Source organism: Euprymna scolopes, chromosome 4 (genome assembly GCF_053919585.1).
Source record: "Euprymna scolopes isolate OS-2025 chromosome 4, ASM5391958v1, whole genome shotgun sequence".
Classification (NCBI taxonomy): domain Eukaryota; kingdom Metazoa; phylum Mollusca; class Cephalopoda; order Sepiida; family Sepiolidae; genus Euprymna; species Euprymna scolopes.
In genome coordinates this window covers 50,063,504-50,091,483 of record NC_136485.1, presented here as the reverse complement: position 1 = coordinate 50,091,483, position 27,980 = coordinate 50,063,504, and the positions used below count along the sequence as shown (strand labels likewise).

The following is a 27,980-nucleotide window of genomic DNA, read 5'->3' as shown; positions in this document are numbered from 1 at the left end:
TTCATATAGATAATGCGGATATGTATATTTGTATATAAATGAATAAATAAATCATGCATGTATATATACAAATATATACATATATATATATGTACATATCACACGAACACAAGAACATATATATATGTGCATATATAAATAGATACATATATATGCATATGTACATATCACACGAACACAAGAGAATATATATATATATATATATATATATATATATATATATATATATACGCCGACACACATCCACACAACACTTGTCAAAAATATACGCAACTTTTTCCTAGTTCCCATATGCACTTACATATCTGAATAACTGCAACTTTATCTACGTATACATATCCACACATGAAGGAAAGAGCTCATATCATTTATAAGTTGGATAAAAAAATAAAATACAAAAAAAAGCAAATATATAATACTACTTAAAGACATTAAGAACACATAAATATTTAAAGACATTAAGAACACATAAATGATAAAATACAATAGAAACTAGTGTTATTGTAATGATCCTAACACTTCTACTACAAATAACTGCAGCACTTACTACTACTACTACTACTACTACTATAGGTACTACTACAACGAATAATAATATTCATACTTCAATAATATATTTCTTTAGAAACAGCTGTAAAAGATTAGTAAATATATATATATATATATATACATATATAAGGTAAAACAGTCGCCATATATATATATATATATATATATATATATATGTATACACACGCACATATATATGCATATATATATATATATATAATGTTGAGAGTTACAGAGTCATATGGAGCATATAGATGGAAATAATATTAAATAGTAATGATAATACAGTAGAACTCTGACTAGATACAATTAGGTAATTTACATTTCTTTTAACTCCTTCTTAGTCTTCTTTTCTGGCCAGGATATGTTAATAATTCTTCTCCAGACAAAATTTGAAGCTGTCTGATTACCTGGTGTTTCTGTTTGTCAAACACTCACAAGCTTATAATATAACAGACCATATATACGTTCAGCGAATTCTTTACTTAGTGTTAATCTTAATGTCTATGTTTGGTCATGATTGATGACACTCTCCTGAAGTTACTTTGGCTGAAGCTTCCGCCAGATGTTATCCAGTGTTTTCGATATTTGAATTTATCAACTTCTTTAACTATTACATTGCGACAGTTTTGCCTGCAGGCTGGAGATTGAATGTTCTTGAATACTATCATGTGTTTTTTTATTTTTGAAATGTAAGACACAAGTGCTTTATTTTAATTGCATCCCCTACAGTATCCAACATATGTTGGCGAGTCTCTTTAAATTGTGATATTAAATGGTTTGTCTGTATACCTTAGACAGTAAATGTTGAGTTCACCCAAACTTATTGTTTTGGTGTCCTCAATGCTTCTCAGTACGTTTTCGCTGTGGAGGTTGTATAATTCTGCTGACAAAACACACGCTTGGCACACTCCTCTTTGATTTGTTTTTTCTTCACTATATTCTCTATCTATTCGATCCGTCGCCTTTTGTCTCCAGTAGATGTTGCTGAAAAATTCTGAGGTCTTTCCCACCAGTGTCTAGTATATTTTGCATTTTGAATAGGTCTTCATATCTTATTTTATCAAAGACTTATGAGAAAGTAATAAAACACAGGGAGAAGTATACCTGTATCTCTATAAATATTTCTGTCAGAATTATAAAAGTGAATATAGCATTTTCTGTACCCTTTTCTGCGAAAAAGTTCACTTATAATTGTTATATTTTGACCGTCTTTTGTTTCGCAGTTCAGTATGCGCTTCAATCAGGCTAATAGTTCTGTTACATTTTCAGTAAGTTTTTCCACGGTTTCTTGGGGATGGTGAATAATGTTGAGTTAAGTTGAACTTCAGACATCTTTCCAGTTTCATAGAGTCGATTAGGAAGAACATGTAGCTTATTAATTCCTATTTTATAAAGTGTTTCATACGTTTCCACTGGTATAGAGTCTGGGTCAAAAGTCTTTCATTGCTCATTTACATTCAAGTGTCTGAAAATGTATATTGTCGGTAATAAAACAATATTCAAACTTAATATGTCAACTTATATGAAATAAATAACGTGTCCAGTAATAACATTAACCGAAAACAAGAAAGAATTTCACATTATTTTCTTGAAAGGAATATTTATGATCAGCCAAACTCCCACGCCTAAAAATCACTTTGATTACTATCTCGTTAAGTGATGATATATATCGACAGATTTGAGATTATGTGACGCTATAGAAAAGATACAAATCCTCAAGTTCATCATTCAACGAAAAGTGAACACCTCCTTCATTAACATTCATTGTTATTATTAACCAGACCTGCACGATTGGTTTTATATCTGGTGAAAAATGGCATCAAATTTTCTCTGCTAATGCCTAATGCCGCAAGTTAAGATGTAGCATTGGATGGGTAGGATGCCGCATTGTCTTGCATAAAATCAATTTGCGGAATTTTGACACCTTATGGCACTCGGAATTATCCATGTATTTCATCGCAGATTATTTCAGCCCAAAACATGACACCCCCATGTTGACAACGGCATCGATGAAAGGCAAAGAATCAGGATGACTCCAAACTTTGATTTATTTCCTTAGAAGTTATTGATCTTACTCTGAGTTTACTAACTATATTTTTGTTCTTTCAATTTCCTGATATTACTCATTAAGCCATGCCTCGTTTGCCTCACCCAATATCTTCTTTGTCAATGAATATATACTTGGTGAGGGTCATTATTTGTTATTTCTTTCTAGCCTATTTTCTACCGGATTGGTTTATAATCCATTTATTGTGCTCTTTCTTAAGTTTCAGCGTTTGACATTAACTTTCTACATCTGAGACCCTCTCCACGCTCGGAAATCGGTTCTCAAGTACCACTCTCCTTAAGGTCACTGCCTATCTTTAACAATTTGAAATTTTAATATAGTTTATGTTTTGTTTCATAAGGTGTGTCAAATTCAAGTTGAATGTGCACACAACACGGATGTGGTCACTACAAAAGGTTGCTCGCTGCATAGATTTTATTGATTTGATTGCATATCGAAAGAAAGATAGGATATTTATGTAATCGATCTGGTTGTGCTGTCTATCGCTTGACTCATCCACGTCAATATTTCTCTTGGCTGACTTTCATACTATGTGTTTTTTGCAACACAACCATTTTCCATTAACCATTCTACCACTTATTATTGCCTTTTTTTTTAATTTCACCGAGTCATTGTTAGCCAACAGTCTTTCCAATCTGTTTAAATTTTCCATAATAAACTTGAAATATATTATTTCCATTCTATTACAGTTTTTCCCATTTTATTTTAATAAAAGGTTTCTATTTCCACATCGTCCTGATGTTATTATGAAGCATGCATCTTTAAAATGTTGATGTCAAAATGTTTGGCACTGTAAATCACTGCTATCGTTCTGTCTGATATTGGCCCGTAATTCTTAAATGCTTGACAATTATTATGCAGATGCCACTTTGATTTTGTTTACCACCAGTTTCAAGCATTTCTAATCATCTGACGTAAAAAGTTTAACTCCTTTTGTTTTTCATCTGAGCAAGTCTAAAGATTTGAATATTCATTCCCTTCCTTTTACTTTACTTATATGTGTAGGTTTCTTACCTTTCACGATGCTTTCTTCTTTGTTTTGTTATTTGCTAGTTTTCTGAGAGAAGTGTGATGAAAATAATGTAATACTTGTCTCTCACACTAATACTTACCAAGCGAGGCAATCTTATTTAGAATACTATTCACGCTGTTTCTAGAATAATGAGTTTGACGTATAAGCATACGTTTTTTTTTCAGTTCTACATACAGTAGGCTGCAGTTTATTTTTTTCCTAACAGTGCCTGTTCGAGGCGATTGTCCTGATATTGTATCCAGAGATATGGTTTGCTCATCACAACGGAATGCAAGACTATGCACCGAATTATTTCTGTTCGATTCCATAATCTATCAGTTACCTGCTTTCCATGACGTCACCTTACCCTGATTGGTGGGCTTAAATGGGTTCTCTAACATGCCTACGGTTCTCCCATTAAGTAGAGGAGGCAATGAAGGGCGATTCATTTACTTTGACAGTAGGGCTTCTCCGCTACCTCTTGTATTAGGTTAATTGACCTAACTGAAATTAAATAATCAAGAATATAAATAAAGTGGATGGCAATATAGATGCGATAATATACAAGTTTTCACTTATTTTCATACATACGTCCATGCATAGGCATATATATATATATATATATATATATATATATATATATATATATATATATATATATATATGTGTGTGGAGTGGAGTGGTTATATTTAAATTCTGAAAAAAACAGCATATAGACACATATATTCGAATTAAGAATTTATTGGTTGACAAAAGGAATATATAGAAGGGGGTATGTTGATTCCTTAATCTATGGATTTTCAATAAAGGTTCACATCCTCAGTAGAAATGAAATGCGGTTAACTAAATGTTCAGCTGTGAATAGACACTTACTTTGCTTTTCAGCACAAATATTGAAAATAGTTTTTTAGGTGGTGAATGATAATTATATGGGAATAATTATAGGAAAAGAGTATGTATAAATCCAGGAAGGCAGAATGTTGGTCCAGGGGAGAAGGCAGTAGTCCCATATAACAAAAAAGTGTGGTTGCTCCTTTTTGATTTTCCGAAAGGAATACGTTGCAGTCGTATTCGTTTATGCGTTGAGTGTGTTTTGGTATATGTAACCCAAAATATTTTTTAGGTGTTGACACAGTGTATCAGATGTTTGATGGATATACCATTCCATTGTATATATCCCGGTGGATAATAGAATTTGAGCATTGAATTATGTATACAATAGGCATCGAACCCAATGATATGGGTAGCAGAATAATCCGGGAGATGATGTTCAGAACGATGCATTGGATGACTTGCTTCTGGTGAGAATCTCGGTGAAGTATTGGTCGGCTTTCTTGTTGATCGTGGGTGAGGAAAGCCTTTTAGATTAGGGAAAGAGGAGGTGGGGTGAAGTAGAGGGGGTTAAGAGAGAAGGGGAGTGTTAAGAATTGGCGAACATGCAGGTGCTTAATGGAATTTCTTTGGGGGAGGGTGAGTTGTATTTTAGTATCCAGTGTTGATCTCCTAATTTTTGGATATTCTGGTGATTTTAAATGGGATTATGTATGAAATGTGGTTGGCGTGCTGTCTTTACTGAACGGATGGTGAGTGGGTGAGGTGGAGAAGGGAACGAGGCATGGCCTAAAGTTTTGGAATGTTTGGAAGATTATTTATTTAAGTGAGATTAAGGTTGGGTGCTTTTAATTTTGAGGGTATATTTAAAAGTAACTTGATAAACTGAGATGCAGTTTGTTCATTACGCTTGTGGTCGTAGTGTTATCTGGTCTAATTAAATGTATTTAAGATGTGTATATTTCTGTTGTGAGGGGATCTATGGATGAGGGTGCTTTGCTGTTCGTTGGGTTGGAATCGATGTTTAAGTGAATGCTTTATATACTCTGGTTAATTAGCTATTTTAATAATGGGGGTACTTGATACAACTTTGGGACTGGGTGTGAGGTTGTCCAAACGTGGTTGATTTTAACTATTTATATAATAATAAACTGTATACCAATCCGTCAAACCTAAACACAGGCGCGGATATAAGCACATACACACCCACAGACATACATACATACGCATATTTACACATACACACATACATGTACACATATATATATATAGCATACACATACGCAGACACACTGATCCATACAATGACTCCACACATACACACTTAAATACACACGCATATATGCAGATCATAAAGCATACACGCATGCATACATATAAAAATCACGCATACACAGGTAACGACGTATAGATCAAGGCATGCGTGCTAACCGCATTTCATTTCCTCTGATGACATTAAACTTTGTTGAAAATCCATGGATTAAGGAAATCAACATAACCCCTTCTATATGTTTTTTTTTCAAACAATAAATTCTTAATTCGAATATATGTGTATATATGCTGTTTTTTATTTCAAAATTGTAATACAACCACTAAACTTCTATGCTTACATACTGAACTTCTCCTTTTTGGCTAGGATTACCCTAAAAGTATTTATTCACGTAATATCTATCAGGATCTTACAACTGATTTCTAATCAGTGTCTTATCTCGATTATATATATATATATATATATATACATATATATATATATATATATAAAAACTGGCGTTGTTGTTGTAGATATGTCAGATAGATTGTCATTAGATTGCTATATTGTATACCATCGGGTAAAGACTCCTACGATTTGCCGGACACTGTGTGAGGAGCAAGCATGAGTTGGTGAGTGATATATTTCTATGGACTCCACGACACTGATGCGCAAGCAAAGAACGATCAAGATCAATGTATGGCCAGCAAATAGCACTACCCGCCAACGGTGGACCTGAAGATCTTAGGCAGTTGATGGGAGACAGAAAATTCTGGAGAGAAAGAGTCACATTTTTCCGGGCAAGGAGCCTAGCCTGTTTTTATGGTGTTGTTGTAGATTATTTTGTCTTTTGCCCAAACATTAAAACCTTATTCAGACTTATTAATAAAAAAGTGAGTACATTTGGCTCCAATTGAAATTCGGGATTTTTTTTTGTTATGAATAAACATTACTTGTTAGTAATTTCTTTGAAAGTTTTAAGAATTCGAAAATCAATTGAGCAAAGTAAAATAAAGAACTTTGTTTTTTTAACGTTTACTCTATTATTAAGGGTCAGTTATGCAAAATTATTTGTAATATTGTTCCATACTCATTCTAACGTAGAAAATAAGGTGTTTTATTCTTCTGAGAATTTTTTAAAGCAGCATATTTTTTTAACATATTTTTTATAAGTGTGTGTTTTGACGGGTTAAGATGCATATCCCCCATTATTGTTATGAATTACTGAATTTTTAAAGTTAAAATTAAATAGCGGAAAGATTAGCAATATTGCAATAAATGTTTAGCTAATTATAACGTATCAAAATAATATAATTACTAAACTAAGTAGCGAAAGGCTGACATTATTTCTATAATAAGTAGTAATTTTGTTCCAAGCTTATCGACCATTTATAAAGTAATATTAATCCTGCCATTGTTCTCTATTAATTTTTAAATTAAATAGTGAAACCCCGTTCATTTTTAGCTATGCTGATTCACTTGCCACTAATTTTCTTTCATTAGCGACGGTTGTAATCGCGTGTGATGCTTTGCTTGTCAATAGTTTACTACTAGCAGTTAATAACCGAATACTAATAGGTATGAATCACTGAAATATTAAAATATTACGTTTAGCTAACTTGGAAATAAAAACAAGCAAATTAATGTGGCGGCCACGGACGAAACTTACCGTAATGGAAATTATTCTTTAAAACTGAAATTTTTTTTAATTTTTTTTTAATTACATTTTCACCCCAAACAAGGCAAATTGCCAGTTTGGTGTAGGGGGCTACTATCAGGGGCAACAACTACTGGGGTACTATGTAGGGATTTGGGCAGCAAGGTGTCGGTTCACGTTACACTTGAACTTCTGCACGTCAGTACTGTTGGGGAAGCAGGAGCCTGGAATGGAATTCCAGAGTCTTGCGGTTCTGGGGAAGAAACTATTGGAGTAAAAAGATCTTTTACATCTAGGGATCTCTACAGTGTGGAGGTGGGATCTAGTAGCCTGTCGGGTTTGTCGAGGGTGCTCGCGTCGTGGGGACACAAGTGATTGCAGTTCGTCAGAGCATTCACCACTAAAATACTTGTAGAAAAGGCAGAGGGATGCACAATTTCGTCGATGGGACAGAGGATGAAGCTTAGATGCCAGTTCAGGGCCTATCAGGTTTGCGACTCTCTTTTGAACCTTGTCAAGGAGCGAGAGACTAGTAGCAGATGCACCAGCCCAGATGTGGCAGCAATACTCCATACATGGGCGAATGGTGGCCTTATAGAGGTACAGGATACTTTCGGGTGTTAGTAGTTTTCTAGCACGGTAGAGAGAGCCCACCTTTCTGGCAGCGGCCATGGCAATGCCTTCAATGTAATTGTTCCAACTCATGTTTCCTGTGAACGTTAGGCCAAGGAGTTTGAAAGATGGACTCTCAGATAAAGAGTCGTTAGCCATTGCTATGGGTGGTAGAGAGGGTTTCTTGTAATTATTGAATGAAACTAGTTTAGTCTTGGCAGCATTGAACGCGACCAACCACTTTTGTCCCCATTCCACTACAGATTGGAGGTCGTCCTCTAGTGTTTCTGCCATTTCTTTAGAAATGTGTTCATTCGTCTTCCTGTCGTGTCTGCCATAGAGTGTAGTGTCATCAGCATATATACCCATCTCAGAGGCAATGTTGTCGGGGAGGTCATTTAGGTGTTAACAGTCCTCTGTTATAAGGATCGTTATATATAAATAGTGCCATTTTTTCTTCTGTAGACAGTTCGAACGTTTTCGACAGACTTCGGACAACAAATCAAATTTCAAGGGTATCCAATGAGGCCCAGCCACCAGAAGTTGATGGGGCATTTTATGAACAACTAAGCTTAAAGAGTGAAGAAAAGCAATGCGTAGTTATTGAAGAAACAGTTCTCGCATGAGCTGAACTCCGGACGCGTAATGATAACTTCAACTGTATCGTGATACAAAAAAATGGGAAAATGCAATAATTAAAAAATATATTATGTTGATATCCGATTAAGACGAAGGCATAGATAATTAGTCCGCCCCGTAGGCTATTTGACAATCGTAATTGTCTAGAATTATTTTGTCAAATATGACTAAGCACATATTAGATAAAATAGCATATATTTTCTGGGTGAGCCGTTAAGAGAAAAAGAAAGGAGCTCCGAGTAAATAAATGGTTAGCTTTACTGGTGTCTTTCAATTTGTACGGTTAAAGTTTACTGATTAATAACTATACAGATAAGTCATAGGACAATGAAACGGGTTATAATTACTAGTTTAATCGCAAGTTCAAATAGGAAGATTAAACAAGAATACAAGTATTTTTATAGTTTGCCTACAAATTTAACGATGAACAAGTAGAACTATAAATGTTAAACATATATCATATTGAGGGATAATGGGAAAACGTTCACAAAAACAAGTTACACACACATAATATATATGTATAAATTGATCACGAAACAGATTTTACATTATCACATTTTTTATACAACTTGTTAAAAAGCAATAAATAGACGTTATTATTAAATAAAGATATCCCGTGATTTTGGGACTCATGGCCAACAAACGTCAAAAATACGCAAAATCTGATTTGGTCTTGCAATCGTTGAATTGACTTTGTCTTATATTTTTAACATTTGACACTAGGTTATTGCATAACCAATCTGAAACACTGCTTCAGTGAAATATCTGAAAATCCAGGAAAAAAAAGAACCTCCTTATTTAGTTAATTTTACTTTTCAATATATTACAACGTTGCCTTAAAGTATTTTTAAGTATATGTTAGGATACTCTTAATATTACAAATAGAAATTAGAAAAAAATAATGAACACATTTCAGACAAAAACTTTAAAATGGAAATTTCTATAAGTATATACAAAATATTTTATTTTAATTTAATTATTTCTCTTTTGTTTGTGAACTGATGGATTTTATTTTTCTGTTTTTGTTTTCTTTTATTCCTTCAGACAGTTTTAATTAAAATATTGTAATTTTTTTGGAAGCGAAGATATGTAACACAGGATGTACGTGCACGTATGAAAATAAGCGTCAGTAGAAAGATGGGTCTCACGCGTATTTATTATAATTAGAGCAGGATAAAGGGCACCACGTGGTCGAAGAGAAAAATCGGTGACAATGGGCATTGGTGTGTAACCAGCTTGCAGTCGAAAGAAAGAAAAACGAGAAGAGGTTAGATTAACTGTAGCACCGAGATATACTTTTAGTGGTGTCAAAACGGGTGAATAACGGAAATAAATGTTTTTGGTAAAAAGAAAAATGCCGCCCCGGATTTTTTAAAAAATTGTATATGTTCGTCTATTTATGACGTTACCTTCCTCACAACAATAACTTACACGCTAATAAAGTGCACAATAACATATTTAACGCTTTCATTAAAGCAAGTAAATTCGGTTCTCAAAGACTTTGCAAACTCAATAGTACAGAACGTAAATGAAATATTCGAATATCTATGTATTAAATATATGAAATGAACTATTGTCACCAGAGGTTGCAGCAAAAACTATATAACTAAATCTTGTTATTTAAAGAATTACGAAAAAATAGCATTGAAAATCTTCTCAATAGCTATATGAAAGTAACAGCTTTGATTATTCATTATAGCAGTAGTCAACAGACTATAGCGGGGTTGAAGGGATCAGACCAGCAATGATGATAAAAATAAAACTTCCATACACAAATCGAGTGAGAGACAAAGCCTTACTAATTACTAGGGTTATGACAACAAAATATATTGTCATTGTTTTGATTCTCGTGTAGTATATCCGATACAGTTAGGCACAGTTAATCACTCTATATAATAACATATATGATACAAACGGATACATACTCGAAAGTCAAAACCATGGCAAGAATATGCTCTTATCCTAGCCTTTGTAATTACAGACCCATAGGCTTTCTCACTATCAACTACAAACAATCAGAGTGCAGAAAGCAGTGTTTATGCACTGAAAACCATTCGTAGATAAATAAGTGTATTCTTGCGGGCTGTAGGAAAAGGCAAGTTTTTAATTAGCAAAAACCATACGATGGTATCCCCAACAGGTTGTTACTAGAGTTTCCTGAGTTATATATGATTCACACAAACAAGCTGTAAGAATGGATGATGTCAAGCACAGAAAAAGGACCTTCCAAGAAGTTAACGTGTCTCTCATTTACTTTTCTGATTTGAGAGGGATCCATTAAACAAGCTATTCGATAAAAACGACAATGCTTACAATTTGAGCCAAAGCCGCCAGCAAGACTAGACAAAAAAGTAAACAAACTACACTTCATAGATTACCTTTAATTTGTTTTCATTTTTCTTCATTTGAAGATTGTAATGCTGGGGAAGCCAAACCAGCTGACAACATTGTCCCGCTTTTTATTGAAACCAACCGAGATCTCTTTTTAGTGTCCTCGTTGTTAACTTAAGTGCAATTGTCTGGATCTCTTTTGCACTTGGTTTACCAGGAATATTAGTAAGGTAGGACTTCAGCATCTTCTTCATAAACCCTGTAGCACCTATGATAACTGGTATGATTGATATCTCCCTAAGATTCCAGTTTCTTTTAATATCGTACATGAGATCTTGGTATTTGGTCTGTTTCTCTCGTTCAGCTCTGTTCAGACCGCCATCATTAGGAACACTCACTTCAATCAAGGTTGCTACTCTCACTGACTTATTCCATATAACTATGTCAGGTTTCACAACATTATTTCAAGGAAGGTGGCTGTAACACATAAGCTGATATAAGCTGACTCTTGCGGGTCGTACATAACTGCTCCAGATATATTGACTTTTCGTTGGTCAAATGTACCAATGGCTTCATAACAACTGGGAAGAAGGTTTCAACCAAAAACATACAAGAAGAAGAAGGTCTTAACAGCAGGCATACAACTTATTTAATATGTCAACACACAACATATAGAAGAGATGAAAAGTATTAATACTACTGCATACAATAGAATGATTCAATCCAGACTGGTAATATTTAAAAAAAGTGGCCTTGGACATATACGTCTTTAACGAAAAAGCTTTAAAACAGCGTAAACACTGAAAAATCGCTGCAATTGATCAACTACACCAGCATGTTATAACTATAGCTTAAATGCTGTTCCGTGGAAAAAAGACATAACAAGACTAAACATAAAACCGTGGACGTTGTACAAAATAACATACAGAAACCCGTGCTGCCAAGGCTATACCTCATCACAGAGGTGGGAGATGAAGATGCCATAGAAATTGGTCACGAGAATAGTTCCAATATCGTAAGAACTGTGCAATATTTGATGGGCACCCAAACTCCAGGTCTTAAATTTCTCATGAACATCACGAAGCTAGAGGCAGCAAAACACCACCATCACCAATTTGGGCAGGCTTTTGCAAAAAAATAAAATTACAAATCAGCTAGTATCAGGTAAGAACACTATAGCGAAAATACCTGAGAGTACTCGCAAAATATCACCAATAACCTGTATTGCGGAAAACCGGATTAACAGGTCTATAAATGCAAATAATTCTCCGCATTAATTCACGAAAATAATACGGATCAAATCGCTCTATAGACTAACCAAGATATTATTATCAGAAGAGTATTATAATGATTGCTAAAGATGATAAATTATGAACAAAGATAAGTGGTTTAAACCATAGCAACCAGTGCAGGCTTTTTCACAGAAAAGATGAGGTAGTAATTTACCTTATATCTTGCTGGTGGATGCTCTCGAGCTTCGAAACTGTAAGATACGACACAAAGTTGTGTGTCAATATCTCACCAGGATTATATGTACAATCGTGCATATCGATTAAAAAAGCAAGTCTTATTAACATATATATATATAAGAAAGAAAAGTTGGAAACGCCATTCACTTTCATTATGCAATTCATAAAGCTTGATACAGTAAAATGGAACATTATACACTCACATGGTGATGTGTAAAATAAAGGAGTGAAAAAAAAACGTCAGTGAAAATGACTGTCCTAAACAATTCTGGGTATAACAAATTTGAGATGGGAAAATCATGATATACCAAGCTTTTATGCATAACATATAATCTTAAGGAGATATATGTTATTTAAATAATTAAAGGAACATATGAATTAAAACACTACGGAAAATATAGTCGGGGAAACAAACGCGAGACCGATCCAAACAAATGCACTTAAAAATAAGCTTGTAATCTTTAAAATGCCATAGGTAGAATATTTAAGATTCGAGTAAATGTCCAGACACACATACAATACCCTATTCACAGCTAGAAAAAACTGATAGGAAAATTAAAACAACAAACATGCCCAGCTAGCCGTGCAGACGCGCAAATATATGAACATACACACATATACATAAGTCCTTAGATATATACGCGTACATGCAAATGCGTATATGTATATACATGTACACACATATATATATATATATATACATATATATATACATCTTACATATATAAAAATACATAAGCCTGACAAAAGATCAAGTTAAGCAAAGATATTATGCACCTACGAGCCTCTTTAGAGCAGAATCAAGGCTAAATACAGCATTAGCTACCCGGGTTTTGTAGCTTAAGAAAAAATACCAAATTTTCTCAAAAAGGGAGAAAAATAGAGCACAAACTAGCATACGCTCCGGAATTAATGTAATGCCTGCTCTGTAATGCAGAAAAAAAACATATCCACAAGGCAATTCATGACCTAAAAATAAGATGTTTAAATATATGGAGTGAATTGTTAAAAAATTGTATACACAGAAGGAAAGCACTCCTAATAAACTGGGCCAATGGAAAAGATAAAACAAAGATTTTGATTATATATATATATATATATATATATGTATATATATATATATATATATATATATATATATGAATATATATAAACATATATATATATATATATAAATATATATATATATATATATATATATATATCTTGTTTTTATCCTTCAGGGAGACTAGCCGCCCTCCTCACCAAACAAGTCTGGTGGAGGAACCAGTTTAGTCGCCGGTGACCCGACCATGTGGCAGGTAGTACTGGGTTACATCGTACCAATAGCATATGACATTACCTGACTTTCAAAGGGCGAATGAACCATTTTTCTGGGTCAACAGCCAACTAGCATCATGTGTGTATGTGTACTTATATATATATATATATATATATATATATATATATATATATATATATATATATATATATATATATATATTGCGCCGGTACAAGGAAATTACCAGGTTTGTGTCTGGGGGCGCGGTTATACCACTAAGAGAAGGACACTTTTACATCAAACCTGAGGGTTGTTGTCTGCTTGTTCTGTGGCAATTGGTTTGCACCGAGTAAGTTAATCAGCAGTTCCAAAAATTGTGGATGGTCCTACACGAGCCTTCACCACTTAAATCAAGTCCTTTGTGTGAGTTTCGGACAGCCTGTCATAATTTCATTATGAAAACCTCATTCTGTCCTGCAAGAAGTCCACTGGCGATGGAGTGAAAGCGACGTGGACAGGGAAAGGATATTACTGGAAGTCCTCAGCCGGATCTCTGCCCAGTGGCGTCTGATGGTAGATGACCGTTCTAGCACAAACCTGTGAGCAATTGTGCTGTTCGTGTCCTCCATAAGGGACAAAGCAGCCCTATTTAGGGATAGCACTGATTTCCCTGTGGCGGGGAGGGGGCGATAAAAGGAGCCCTTAAAAATTGCTTGCTCACCACTTAACTTGGCAGCCCGCTGCAGCTGTCTGATTTTCCAGTTTCGCTGTCAGAACAATAGAATACGAGAAAATACATCAACAAATAAACTCTCAATAGGGTGTTGGAATATCCGTACCCTCCAGGATAATAATACTGCACCCGAGCGCAAGACAGCCTTGTTTCTCTTGAGTTACAGAGGTATGATGTTGACATTGCTGTCTTATGTGAAACTCGCTTGCCTGGCAATTCTCAACTTCGAGAGAAAAAGGGTGGATATAACTTTTTTGGTCAGGAAAGGCAGAAAATGAACCCCTCCAATCAAGCGTTGGTTTTGCAGTTAAGTCCAAGATGGCAAAGTGCTTGTCGTATTTTCCTAAAGGCATATCTGATCGTGTGGCAACTCTTTCCCTAGAGTTAGAAGAAAACACCATGTTGACGCTAGTTAGTTGTTACGCCCCAACGTTAGCCAGTTCAGGTTAAGAGAAGGATGCCTTCTACGATACCCTCCGTGATGCCCTCTCGAGAGTTCGACACCATGATAAACTCGTTCTTGCTGGCGATTTCAATGCTCGTGTTGGTAGTGACCATCTGTCGTGGACCGGTGTACTTAGTAAGCATGGCATAGGCAAGGTAAATGCAAATGGTTTACGTCTTCTTACAATCCGTAGGGAGTTTGACCTCTCTATTACCAATACAATATTCCAACAACCTGTGCATCGGAGGACGACATGGATGCATCCTCGTTCAAAGGACTGGCATCTTATTGACTTCGTCATAACAAAGCGGAAGCACATGAGTGACTTCAAAATCACTCGCTATTTCCACGCTTCTTGCTATCTTTCGGATCACGCCCTTCTCAGAAGTAAACTGTCGTTGCATGTGCGAAGGCACAGAGTTAAAAAATCAACAGTCCCCAAACGCATTGATGTGCGGCCTCTTAAATCCAGGGAAAAGAGAACTGAGCTCTCCAATAAGCTCGATGAAAACCTGTAGGGTGTTGATGTAACTGATGATGTTGAATCTTCTTGGAAAGCATTGCGAGAAGCAACTGAAGCTGTAGCAGTATAAGTCCTTGGAATACCGAAAAGAAAACACCAGGATTGGTTTGATGAAAGTGACGATGAAGTTAAAGCACTGATTAACCAAATGCACTCATCTCACAAATCTTGGATTGAGGACAAAAACTCAACAGTGAAGCACACAGCCTATAAAAAGTATAAAGGTGAGGTACAGCGAGCTCTCCGAGCTATGAAAGAACAATGCTGGTACAATAAGGCAATAGCACTGCAGGGAGCTGCTGACAGCAAGAACACGAAAGCCTTCTATGATGGTCTGAAAGAGGTATTTGGTCCTCAGAAAAGTGGTGCTTCCCCATTAAGCACAGCCGATGGAGAGACATTGCTGACTGATAAATCAGATATTCTCAATCGTTGGAAGGAGCACTTTGAAACACCTCATCTGTCATTGACAGCGATGTTGTGTCCTCTATTCCTCAGAATCCAGCAATTCCAGAATTGTCATTGGAACCTGCTTATCAGGAGGTATGGGAATCCATCAAACAAATTGCTTCTGGCAAGTCCCCATCACCAAAGGATCCAATTCCGCCTGAAGTGTACAAGCATGGTGGGCACGTGCTGGTAAAAAAAGCTCCATGCTCTCTTTGTAAGGATATGGAAAGCAGGCCGAGTTCCACAGGACTACAAAGATGCCTGCATCAAACATCTCTACAAAAATAAGGGAGTCAAGAATGTTTGTGACAACCATCGGGGGGATATCTCTGCTTTCAATTGCAGGAAAGATTCTGGCTAGGCTATTTCTAAACCGAATCATAAATCGTCTCGTTGATAAGGTATATCCAGAGTCTCAGTGTGGGTTTCAGTCGGGTGGTCGCGGCACCATTGGCATGATATTTTCCTTACGTCAGGTGGCAGAAAAGGTCCGTGAGAAAAATCAGGAATTGTATATGGTGTTTGTTGACCTGACGAAGGCCTTCGACACTGTGAATCGCGATGCTCTTTGGCAAGTTTTAAGAAGGCTTGGTATTCCAAAAAGCATGCTGAACGTGATCATTTCCTTTCACGAGTGTTGTCTCAGATGGTATGATGTCTGATCCATTTGATGTTACGAATGGGACCAAACAGGGATGTGTAATGGCGCCAGTCCTTTTTGCGCTCTTCTTTTCACTAATGCTGAAACATGCATTTTATCATTTGGACACTGGTGTCAAGTTTCAATTTCGATCATCCGGTGGCTTATTTAACCATCAACGGTTTAAGGCCAATACTCTTCTTCGCATATTCTGTATATATATATATATATATATATATATATATATATATATATATATATATATATATATATATATATAGGTGTGTGTGTGGGCGTGAGTGCGTGCGTATATATATATATATATATATATATATATATATATATATATATATATATATATATCATTATGATTATTATTATTTTCATAATTTCGGCTTGTTATTCTTATCGCATTATTATTATTATTATTATCATTATTATTATTATTATTATTTTCTTATCATTATTATTTCTATAATAATTATATTAGCATCATAAGTATAATATCGCTCCAACGTCACGACTACTATTATTATGATTGTTATTATTTTCATTAATACATACATAATTATCGTTTCCCTTATTATTATCATTACCTCTGTGACCAGACGTTATCGGCCCCGGCAGATCACCGACTCCCAATGCCGTGTGTCCTGGATGTTTCGTTCACTGGGTTTCTTATGGCTGGGTCGTCATTTTCTCGCTGGCGACTGTCGAGGGGAACACGCGTGTGTTCAAAAAGTAGAAATATAATCATGCAACAAAGAAACGGAAAACACAAACGTAACTCTTTTACTTATATTGCCGGTTCGACTTGTGTGTCTTCTTCCCTTTTCAGTGACGTTATATTTGTCTGTTAGTCGCAATCCGTCTCTAGTTCTGTTTCGCAGTAAAATCTAAAAACTGTCCAACCGTTGCCGCAATCAACACCCATCCGTCGTGAACGGCATCTAGTTTTCAACTAATTATCTCCTCTCCGTTGGTATCCTATGTCGGCCACACCCCAGCTACCAGAATCTGCCCTTCCACATATAACCTGTAGGTTCTATTGCCATTGTCAAATCTAAAAGGCTCGATCTAAAAAAATACCTACAGATGCATTGTTTGCTACTTACTATTAATTTTGTTTTATTTTGGAGCATTTCCTATTTCTTTTTCTATTGCCCCTACTCTCAGCCCTTAGTAACTCAATTCTACCTCAGCCCCAATTTATAGTACCATCCCAGAATTAGCTTTACTATTAAGAATATTATTTTTTAAAATATAATTATTATTAATATTTTGTTTTTAACAAGATTATTATTATTTTGGTTCTATAAACATGACTATTGTTATTATGAGTGTTTCATTATTATGTATATTATTTTACCACAATTATTATTCTTATATAACTTCTTATTAATATCATTATTATCTTTTCCATTAAAAAATATTTCTTACATAATAAAGTATTATTATATTTAGGGTATTATTAATGTAAATGTTTATGTTATTATTTGTATATTTATTTATTATTCTATTTATATTATTATTGTTATTTATCATTTATTTATATTATTATTGTACTGTTTTTTTATTATTTATTTAATATTATACTTTATTGTTTCGTATTTTTTATTCTCCCTATATTACTAGTAGTATTTAAATATCAATGCTACTTTATCTTTAGTATTATCACTTACATTCTTTTCTTTACAATTAAGATTATACTTTGTTTTTTATATTATTATTATTATTAGTAGTAGTAGTAGCAGTATAATAATAATAGCAGTAGTATTAGTAATATTTTTTTTACTATCGTAACGTTCATTATTATTAATATCATGATTTTTACATCTTTAATTTTTCATCAATTGAAATTCTTACGCATTTTAATTTTTGATGTTTGATTTCTACTTTTTCTATCCTTATATATATATATATATGTATGTATATATATATATATATATATATATATATATATATATATTTAAAGTGATGATTGTGTAGTTCAACGAGAGAAAAATATATATTTAAAAGGGTGTAGCCATCAACAATTGTGTGTTTTTCAGCCTTTTATTATATTTTTATTTTAAACTATTTTTATAACGCGTTTCAAGCTTTGTTTTGCTATCTTCAGATATTTTCGTTAAAAGTTTTTTTTTTATGAGAATTTGAAATGTTTTTTTTTTACATCTGCTGATACTAAATGTGTTTTTCAGCGTGATGAAGCCTCAGACATTCTGTCTCCAACAGTAAGGTGGGTAGTGTCTAGTCACCGTTGAGTTCAAATAGGGACTTTTGGTTCAATTGGTGAAGGTTTTTATGTGTTTTATGACTTTTTTCCCCTATGTATAGTACACACTCACACACAATTGCATACGCATACATACGTGTACACATACATATACATACTTAGATGCAGGCACGGAGGCATACATACATATACACACGCATATACACAGATGTTTATGTAGGAGCAGACATATGTACGCACCAACCTACACACTCACACACGTACTGACACACATCCACCCACTTATATATCACACATCACACCCATATTGGTTATTTTTGTTTTTCCCAATCGAACCACGCATGCATACATGTACTTAATTTTTCAAACATAAGTAGACGTACACACATATAAGTAAGATGGAGAATAGGCATATACACACACCCACACGCATGATAACACACATACACATACATGCATATACACATACATATATATATACATACATACATATACACTTGTGTATGTACATACATGCTCACATATACGTATGCAGGAACACACATACACACACACATGCATACATATGAAGACATATGCAGGGGCTCACGCATACACATACATCTGTATACACACAAACATGAATGCATTTACCCACCCATACATAAGCATACGTATATATATATATATATGTACATATATATACATGTATATATATGTATATATATATACATACACACACATATATACAAGTGCATCTATATCCATCCAGTCCACCTATACATATATGGTCACACGCATCCAACATCACACCACACATACACATTCATACACCCATACCTTACATATATATGGGTTTAAGTTTTCTTTCTTTCCTAATCCAAGCACACATGTATGCATGTAGTCAGTCACACAAATATAAGTGCACGTACACCTACAAACACTACGGAGGATAGATAGCAAATGATATATATACACATACACGCATACATACTCACACACACACGCACGCACACACAAACACACACACACATATATATATACACATATGTGTGTACATACACATACACACGTATCATTTCTAATTGTTTGTTTAGTTTAGTGATATTATACTGGATAGGGCTGTGCGCGTCCGTGAAAGTGTGCGCATGCTTTATTGTGCTTGTTTTGTTTCGTGCGTGAGGGTGCAAACCTACCTAAGTATTTGCTCATTTAATTTAAACAAAACTGCGTATAATTTATATATATATATATATATATATATATATATATATATATATATATATATATATATATATATATATTATGTCAAGTCCTTTCCTTACCTTGATAGCTAGGTGAACAAGGGCGATTCTCAGGATGATGAAATTTTCCACAAGATTGCTTATATATATATATATATATATATATATATATATATATATATATATATAGTATTCGGAATGCAGTAACCATTCATATACCAATAGATTTTAAGTCAGAAGGAGATGACTACAATTATAAGCTTTAAAATTACCATATTTTTTTTAATTGAACATTCATAGATCGTTTTAAGAACATCAAAACATCAAAGAATTTGTTAATACCAACAGATAGGGTATTTTATCAAAGAATGGGTTGATTCCTGTGAACATTTACAACAGATATAGGGTTTGAATTAATCCGAATGCTTTGAAACACTTGTGACGAGCGATGTAATACACAATATGTTGCAATAAATCTTATATTCAATGTCTTGATTTTGTTAAAACAATATATATATATGTATATATATATGTATATATATATTTATATATATATGTATATATATATTTATATATATTTGTATGGGTATATATGTATATTCATTTATATATATGCATATATGCATATATATTAATATATATATGTATATATATATGTGTATATATATGTATACATGTATATATGTATATATATATATATGTATATATATTTATATATATGTATTTATGTATATTTACAGCTGATTTACTATAGATGTACTTTTTACTATCCACTTAGTTTGTCATATGTTGGATAATATCGTTTCGGCTGAAAACTTACACAACAGACACTGGTTTGAAGCCGAATGTCGCCAAGTCAATTAGAAGCTGTCATCTTGTTTTCATTTTACACAGCTTTCGATTTCATTCTGCCATCAACCTTGGATTGAAAAGAGAAAATAGAGTAATAAAAGAAAATCCGCTGAATTAACCCTATTCTCAGCATGACATTTAAGTTTCCTTGTGGCTTTCTACATACAAGGCGCACTTTTTCTAAAAAAAAGTGGAATAAAAAGCAGAAAACAACACAACCTCAGTGCATATATCTTTACCATTATCATCTTATAAAAAACGTATCCTCTGCAAAGCAAGATAAAACCGATCTTCATGTTCTTATTTCTGTATTCAAATTACCTGTTGAAGGCGATTCACATTGAAACAAAACAAAACAAATAAAAATACGTGTATGAATAATGAAAATTAATAAATAAAACAGTGTTATTTTTTTAGTATTACGTTTCAGTAGAGTCGGACGATATTTGGTAGGCGTATAGAAATGATGTACACAACAAATACTATATATATATATATATATATATATATATATATATATATATATATATATATATATATATATATAGGACATTTTTGAAGTAAATATAATCCTTAAAATATAAACCTGAACATTATTCTTTTAATGATTTCATCATACTTCTATGACATTCCTATTAATACTCGATGTCAAAGATATTTAAAAATATGTAATTCTGGAATAAAATGGTGTTTGAAAACCAGCATGCTAACATCCTTAGCATTCATTCTTATTCAGAAATCTTAAACTAATGGAGAAAATAATGTGTGGATTAAAATACTTTATTTACAGGAATTAGAACTTTCGCATAATTATTTTTTAAGAACCATTTTAATAGCAAGAAAAAATTACACTATACTATCACATTTACAGAACACGTGCACGAACATTCATAAAAATCGATCACCTGAGTGACACTTGTTGATATTACAAAATCTAGCATAGGTGGGTTTACTCAATTATTTTTATTTTGCATTATTAATTGTGATTCGTCAAATTATTTATCTTGTAATAGAGTCTGCGTTATGGTAATTGAAAACCATTTGCTTTATTTGTAAAATCGAAAAATATCGACAATTTTGAATTCAGTTTGGGTTATTTATTATACTAATGAATTCAGCTAAACCATACCACAGTCTACACAGACCAACGTATGAGCAAGTCACTAAGCGAAACATTTGCTAAACGACACTTTTCAAAAAATTGCGTTCAAAGTTCCTGCGATTACAGTGAATAGTGTTTAGTCTATTAAAAACGTAAAGCACCACGTTTATCCTGAAAAAAAGTAAACACTATATTACCTTGAAAAATACATATCATATACGTACCACATAACTAAATCAGTGTAGCATTATTTTAGATATTAAGATAATGCTGCTCCGAAATGTTATTTACATTACAAACGCCAAAATGAATATTAGAACTAAACATATTTTTATAATAATTATAAGCTTCTGTATTAATTTGAATTTAAAATCCGCGGCATAAAACATACCCGAAGAAACTTTGTCACCCGAATGTTCGAGATAGCGAGCTATCAGGCAAGTATTAAATGAGAAACGAATGAATATCTCGCTATTACAGTTTTCTTGGGGTATAAAATGGTCATACTTATACACACACATTGTTCACCTAATATCCTTAAGGTAGAAGTATATTTAAATGAAAATGTTAGTAATATAAGTGCAATAAAATATATTTACAAGAATATCAGTGTTTATAAGAAACATAAGTTTATTGCGCGAGTAAATATTTCATGGTTTTGTGTAGTATTAAAAGTATATATTTAGTCTCAATTAAAATTAATAGAAGGTATCCGTTAATTTTATCGTATGACGAGAAATATCTCTACTCGAGGTAATCTACAAGTATATGTTGTCGGGATTATTTCACCAACAAGAACAGTGGGATATAAGAAAATGCAGTAAGGGCTTTCAACGAAATGGTGACGTTGCTTACAAGCAGTCTTTCTCACAGGCAGATAGGGTTTCAGTGTTATTCCCAGTTTTAACTAGGTTATTAATATAAAAATTAGACTTAAATGCTTCTGAACACTCATCCAAAAAAAATTGTCAACATGGAAATTTAACACATAATTCAAAATAAAAAGTGTTGCATTGAAACCAAATATTATGGTTTTGTAACGGTAGCAATGCAAGTTTTCACCTTCCTTTAAAAAGAAACAAAATCGATTCCTATATTTTTTCGGATTCCAATCGTATCATCAGGAATGCATTTCTGATGCCGGTCAACAAGACATATTTGTTCGTTCTGAAACGGATTATCAGGTCTAGCATAATAGTAATCAAATTACGCCTTGATATGATGCTTCGTTTAATGACACATAACCCTTTTGCTTATGAGAACAATTAAAAACTGGTATTATCTTTGTAGTCGTCTGGTCAGTTAATTTTAATACAGGTCTATGGGGAATCCATCTATAGTCTTTTAAATTTTTAGGGGGTACAATTATTTCTTCAATGATGTCATTGTCTTCTTGCAGTTGAAAAACTTAAAGGTATTGGTCATACAATTTTTTTCTTCTCAAGATCCTTTGTTACTTTATCCAGAATCCGTAGAGATGCACTATAATTAGAAGGAACATATTTCATTTTGTCCTCATACCACTGAAAACGCACATGATATGAACCATCTTTAAATGTAATGGACAATTTAAATTTTTCACCTTCTCTTCATCCGAGGTGGAGAACTTTTCGTCAGTAGGTAATCCGATTGGCTCGAGATTAAACATGATCTCCAACCCTCGCTCAACGTTACTGTCTTTGAACCAATTATTTAGAGGGTCTGGGTAACATTCCTCTGTGTGAATAACATAGTTTATTCCGGAAGTTTTAAGTTGTGGCGTTCTAGCCAAACCATCTGCATAACTTACTTTTGTTTCTTTTGGTTTCTTGATCTGGCGTTCAAAGAGAAAAGAGTTAACATTTCCGAAGGGGATCAATCCTTTTTGGGTTTCAAAAGCAGCCGCATACATAGAAAGAATCACCTTTAGGGGGTATCGGTACTGGATTGCGTCAATCCCTAGCAACCTATCTATAGTCAATAAAGTTTTTTTTGTCATAAAAATGAGCGGCCAGTCTACAGTTCTTCAGATTCCTGGGGAGGCTTTCCAGATTATAAGACAAATTAAATTTTGTCGCAAGAATTAGAAGGGTATGCGTTTTGTTAGTGAACAACTTTAAATGAAAAAAAGATTTCTTTAAACATTTTAGGACTTGTTCCTAAAAAAGTGTGTACATCAATAGTGCTATCCTTTGTTAAGGAGAGGCAATTCAGTTCTTTTTAAAATTGAATAGTCCAGGTAAGTCCTCTGACTGTCGGTGTCTAACAAGCCTTTAACTTTTACTTCCTTATCCCCTTTTTCACAATAATTACAATTATATGAGACAGGAAAGGGGTATAACAGAATTTAATGCGTAGGCATGTATCAATATATATATATACAGTAGCGTCCAAAAGTTAAGGGCTAGTAGTTTCAAGACAAGTTTAAGTACTTTTTAAGAAAAACCGTTCATTTAAAATACTTAATATGCATATATACTTATAGATATACTCATCACTCTTGTCTCGCCTAAATTTCATAAGCATCCGTATGATATTTTTGAAGTTATGACCAATAACACACAAGTTTGTCCAAATTCTCGTGGTCCAAAAGTTAAGGGCTAGGTGGTATAATCATTAATTATTATAACAGTAAGGTACTGTATAGGTGGACAGGAGTTATCGCCCCTGAACATACTTTACATAAGTGGAGTTTCCAACGGGTAAGAGTTATCGCCCCTGGCTCATAACTTTACATTTGTGGACTTCGCTCTCCTATAAAAAGAGAGAGAAACGTCCATCTTCATTCTGAAGTCGACACACGTCGTTTCGCTGTCAGGCAGGTACTATGAATAATCCTACTTCAAATTTTTACTAAAGAACATTACAATTATTGTAATTGGGTAAAAGAAATGAGTGGTTGTATCGCACTAGTACAACATGGCAGCAAAACAACGTCGTCCCGTTTCTGTCGAAGAAAAACAGCTTATTATTCATCTTCATAGTAATGGCAAGAACACTTCTGAGATTGTGGACACCGTAGGAAGATCTCCTAGTGTAGTAAAGCGTATTGTGGCACATTCCAAGAAGTCAGGATCAGTGGCAGCTGCTCCAAAATCTGGTAGACCTCGAATCACAACTGCTTGACAGGATCGTCTTATTGTCAAAATGTCACTTAAAGACAGATTTAACACTGCTGCTAAAATATCTCGAGAACTAAAGCAAAGGTCTATTGTTCAAGCGTCTCGGCAAACTGTTACACGCCGGTTGCACGCTTCTGGATTGCAATCTCGAGTGCCAGCAAGGAAGCCTCTTATCTCCAAAACGAATCAGAAACTCCGCTTCGCTTTTGCCCAAGAACACGTTGTGTGGACTACCGAAAACTGGTCCCGTGTGCACTTTAGTGATGAATCGAAGTTTAACGTTATCGGATCTGATGGCAACACGTATGTCCGGTGGAGAACTGGTGAGAGATTGGAGGTTAAGTGCGTGAAAAAAAACTGTGAAATTTGGAGGATGAAGTGTAATGGTTTGGGGCGTTATGTCAGCTGCCGGCTGTGGACCACTGATTCGTCTGCAAGATGGAATAAATGCAGAAGTTTTTAAGCAGATTCTACGGCAGCATGCAGTTCCTAGTCTTCGGTCGTCGCTCTATCAACCTGCAATTTTCATGCAGGATAACGCTCCTTGTCACACTGCTAAGAAAGTAAAAACATTTTTAGGCGAGGAAGAAGTTGAAACAATGCGTTGGCCCCCTCAGAGTCCAGATCTTAAACCTATTGAGAATATCTGGAAAATAGTTGTTGAACGTGCTCAACTTCAGTGCCCAAAAAATCAAGAAAAACTCTGGCAGTGCTTACATGCTGAATAGAGTGCGATAACGCCAGCGTTTTGCAAGAAGTTAGTGGATTCCTGTGCCAAGATGTGTCAATAAGTAATAAATAGCAAGGGTTTGTTTACCAAATACTAGTTAGTTTGTAATTTCAGCAATTCACAGCAAGGATAAAAGCCGCAATCGTGTTAGCCCTTAACTTTTGGACACACAAATTTTGAACAATTTTATTTAAAATGGTAGTTATTTAAAAAATACTTAGTGTAGGCAAACGAAAGTATGACTCATTGAAGATATACATGTTATCTATATAATTGTGAATAATGTTTTGTTGTTCATGTGTATTTGTTTCAAATATATGGTTAAACTTGCTGAGGTTTTACTAGCCCTTAACTTTTGGACGCTACTGTATATATTACTGGTAACAGAATAACACATGGTAGTCACGTGCCCTTTAAATATACAACGATGACAACACACTTTTCATGATCTCTTCAATGAACACATATTTCCTAAGTGAGATTTTTTAATAAAAAGAAAGCAGAGGCGTAGCTCTCGACACCTGTATATTTTGGCTTCGTGGGTTGTATAATTATTACAGTTTTCAGACAAATGTTCACTCGATTTACAAAAATCACATTTGGTCTCTGTTATACGTTTTGTGTTGAAGGTCTCGAGAGATGAGGATTCAGTTGGTGTCTTAAACTTAGGTTGCGGCTAGGTTTCACCATCATCTTAGCAGGTAGTTTTGCAACAAGCACTTGTTTGACTTATTTTGGGGTCTCCTTCAACAGCACAGAGAATGAGGGGTAGTAACTGCCAGGAATTCGCAGAAGTTCTACTTTTATTGCTGGTGGGATCTTCGCAAACAAAATTGTATGAATCCCTTTATTCCCTCATATCAGCCTGGGTCTTCACAATAAAATTGTTCAATTCCTCCGTATTCCCAGGAGTATCCAATTGAAAGTCCAGCATCCCCTCTATAATTTCGCCTCTTTTTTCTTCCTCGTTCACACATTGGTCCTTTAAAAGCTTCAGGGACATCAGGTAACTTTAGCAGAGGGAGAAAGGTGATCTATCAGTTGGAGAGATCTGCTCTTTAATGAACATCTTAAGAAATACAGTTTTTCCGTGTCCGATGGACCTGGCACAATTTTATCAGAGGGAGAAAGGTGATCTATCAGTTGGAGAGCTCTGCTCTCTAATGAACATCTTAAGAAATACAGTTTTTTCCGTGTCCGATGGACCTGGCAAATTTTCAAATTTTACCAAAAAGTCCTTAAAACTCCTTTTGTATTTTTTAAAGTGTTTTTCGTTGAAGTGGGGTCCCTTCAACTTTATTTTAAAAGGCTCCGCCGAAAGTGATGATTGGGCTGCCAATATGGAAGGTGGAGATCTCTTATTATCAGGGGTCACCGGGTTCTCTTGATTAGGAATCATGTCAATATCTCCATCCAACGAGGTGACCGCTGTAAGTAAACTTAGCCTTCGTCTAACATCGTATTTAAAGCGAAAGGAGGCAGTACTTAAGCTGGCCAGGGTCTCTGCATCTCCTTCTTTTGCATAAATCTCCTCCATACCAAATGAGACGGCTTCCAGCTCTCCCATATATTCCTCAATGTCCCTCTTGAAACGAGATTGCACTTCATCAGGACACTTTCCCTTTTCTAATCCTTCTAGAGTAGTCAGTACATTTCTTGGCAGAAGTTTCCGTTTAAGATCAAGCTCCTCCATAGAGACTGAATCCTCCATGTTACAATTCAGGCAAAAGACAGCAAATACTAGAATAATTAAATTCTAGAACAGGGTAATAAAGTTTCGTTGCAATTTTGTCGGGATTATTTCACCAACAAGAAGAGGCGGGGATAAGAAAAGGCAGTAAGAGGTTGCAACAAAATGGTTCCGTTACTTACAAGCAGTCTTTTCTTTCCTTGTAAAGGTAAAAATTAACATGTAACATTTTCCGAACAACAATAACGAGGTAATCAGTCTAAGAGACGCCAACCGACTAGCAAGCTAGGTAACTAGGTTCTTAACTAATCACTAACCCGTAGTGAGACAACTCCTTTTATACATACGAACTCTCAGTGGGAAGAATTCCAACGTAATTTCCAACGAGATTAGAATGTCTATTTAACGTAGTAGGAAATAGACACCCAGTTTCTCAGTAACGGCAAACAGCAGTTCAGTGTCTTTTCTTCCCTACGACCCACTCCCAGTAAGTCAAATCAATTTCAATTCTTACAATACAAACTTTTGTAATGTTATATGCAGTACGATGTTATAGGGTCCGTTTTTAATTTAT

The 27,980-nt window shown here is 34.4% G+C and overlaps 1 protein-coding gene across 1 annotated transcript in view; it reads right to left on the bottom strand.

The window, feature by feature from the left end:
- LOC145270782 (uncharacterized) overlaps positions 1-27,427 on the bottom strand; it is a 45,765-nt gene extending 18,338 nt beyond the window's left edge. The window contains exon 1 of the mRNA XM_080126381.1: positions 26,945-27,427. Coding sequence (XP_079982507.1) covers positions 26,945-27,427 — 483 coding nt within the window. The remainder of the gene's footprint in view (positions 1-26,944) is intronic.
- Between the last annotated feature and the right edge of the window lie 553 nt (positions 27,428-27,980).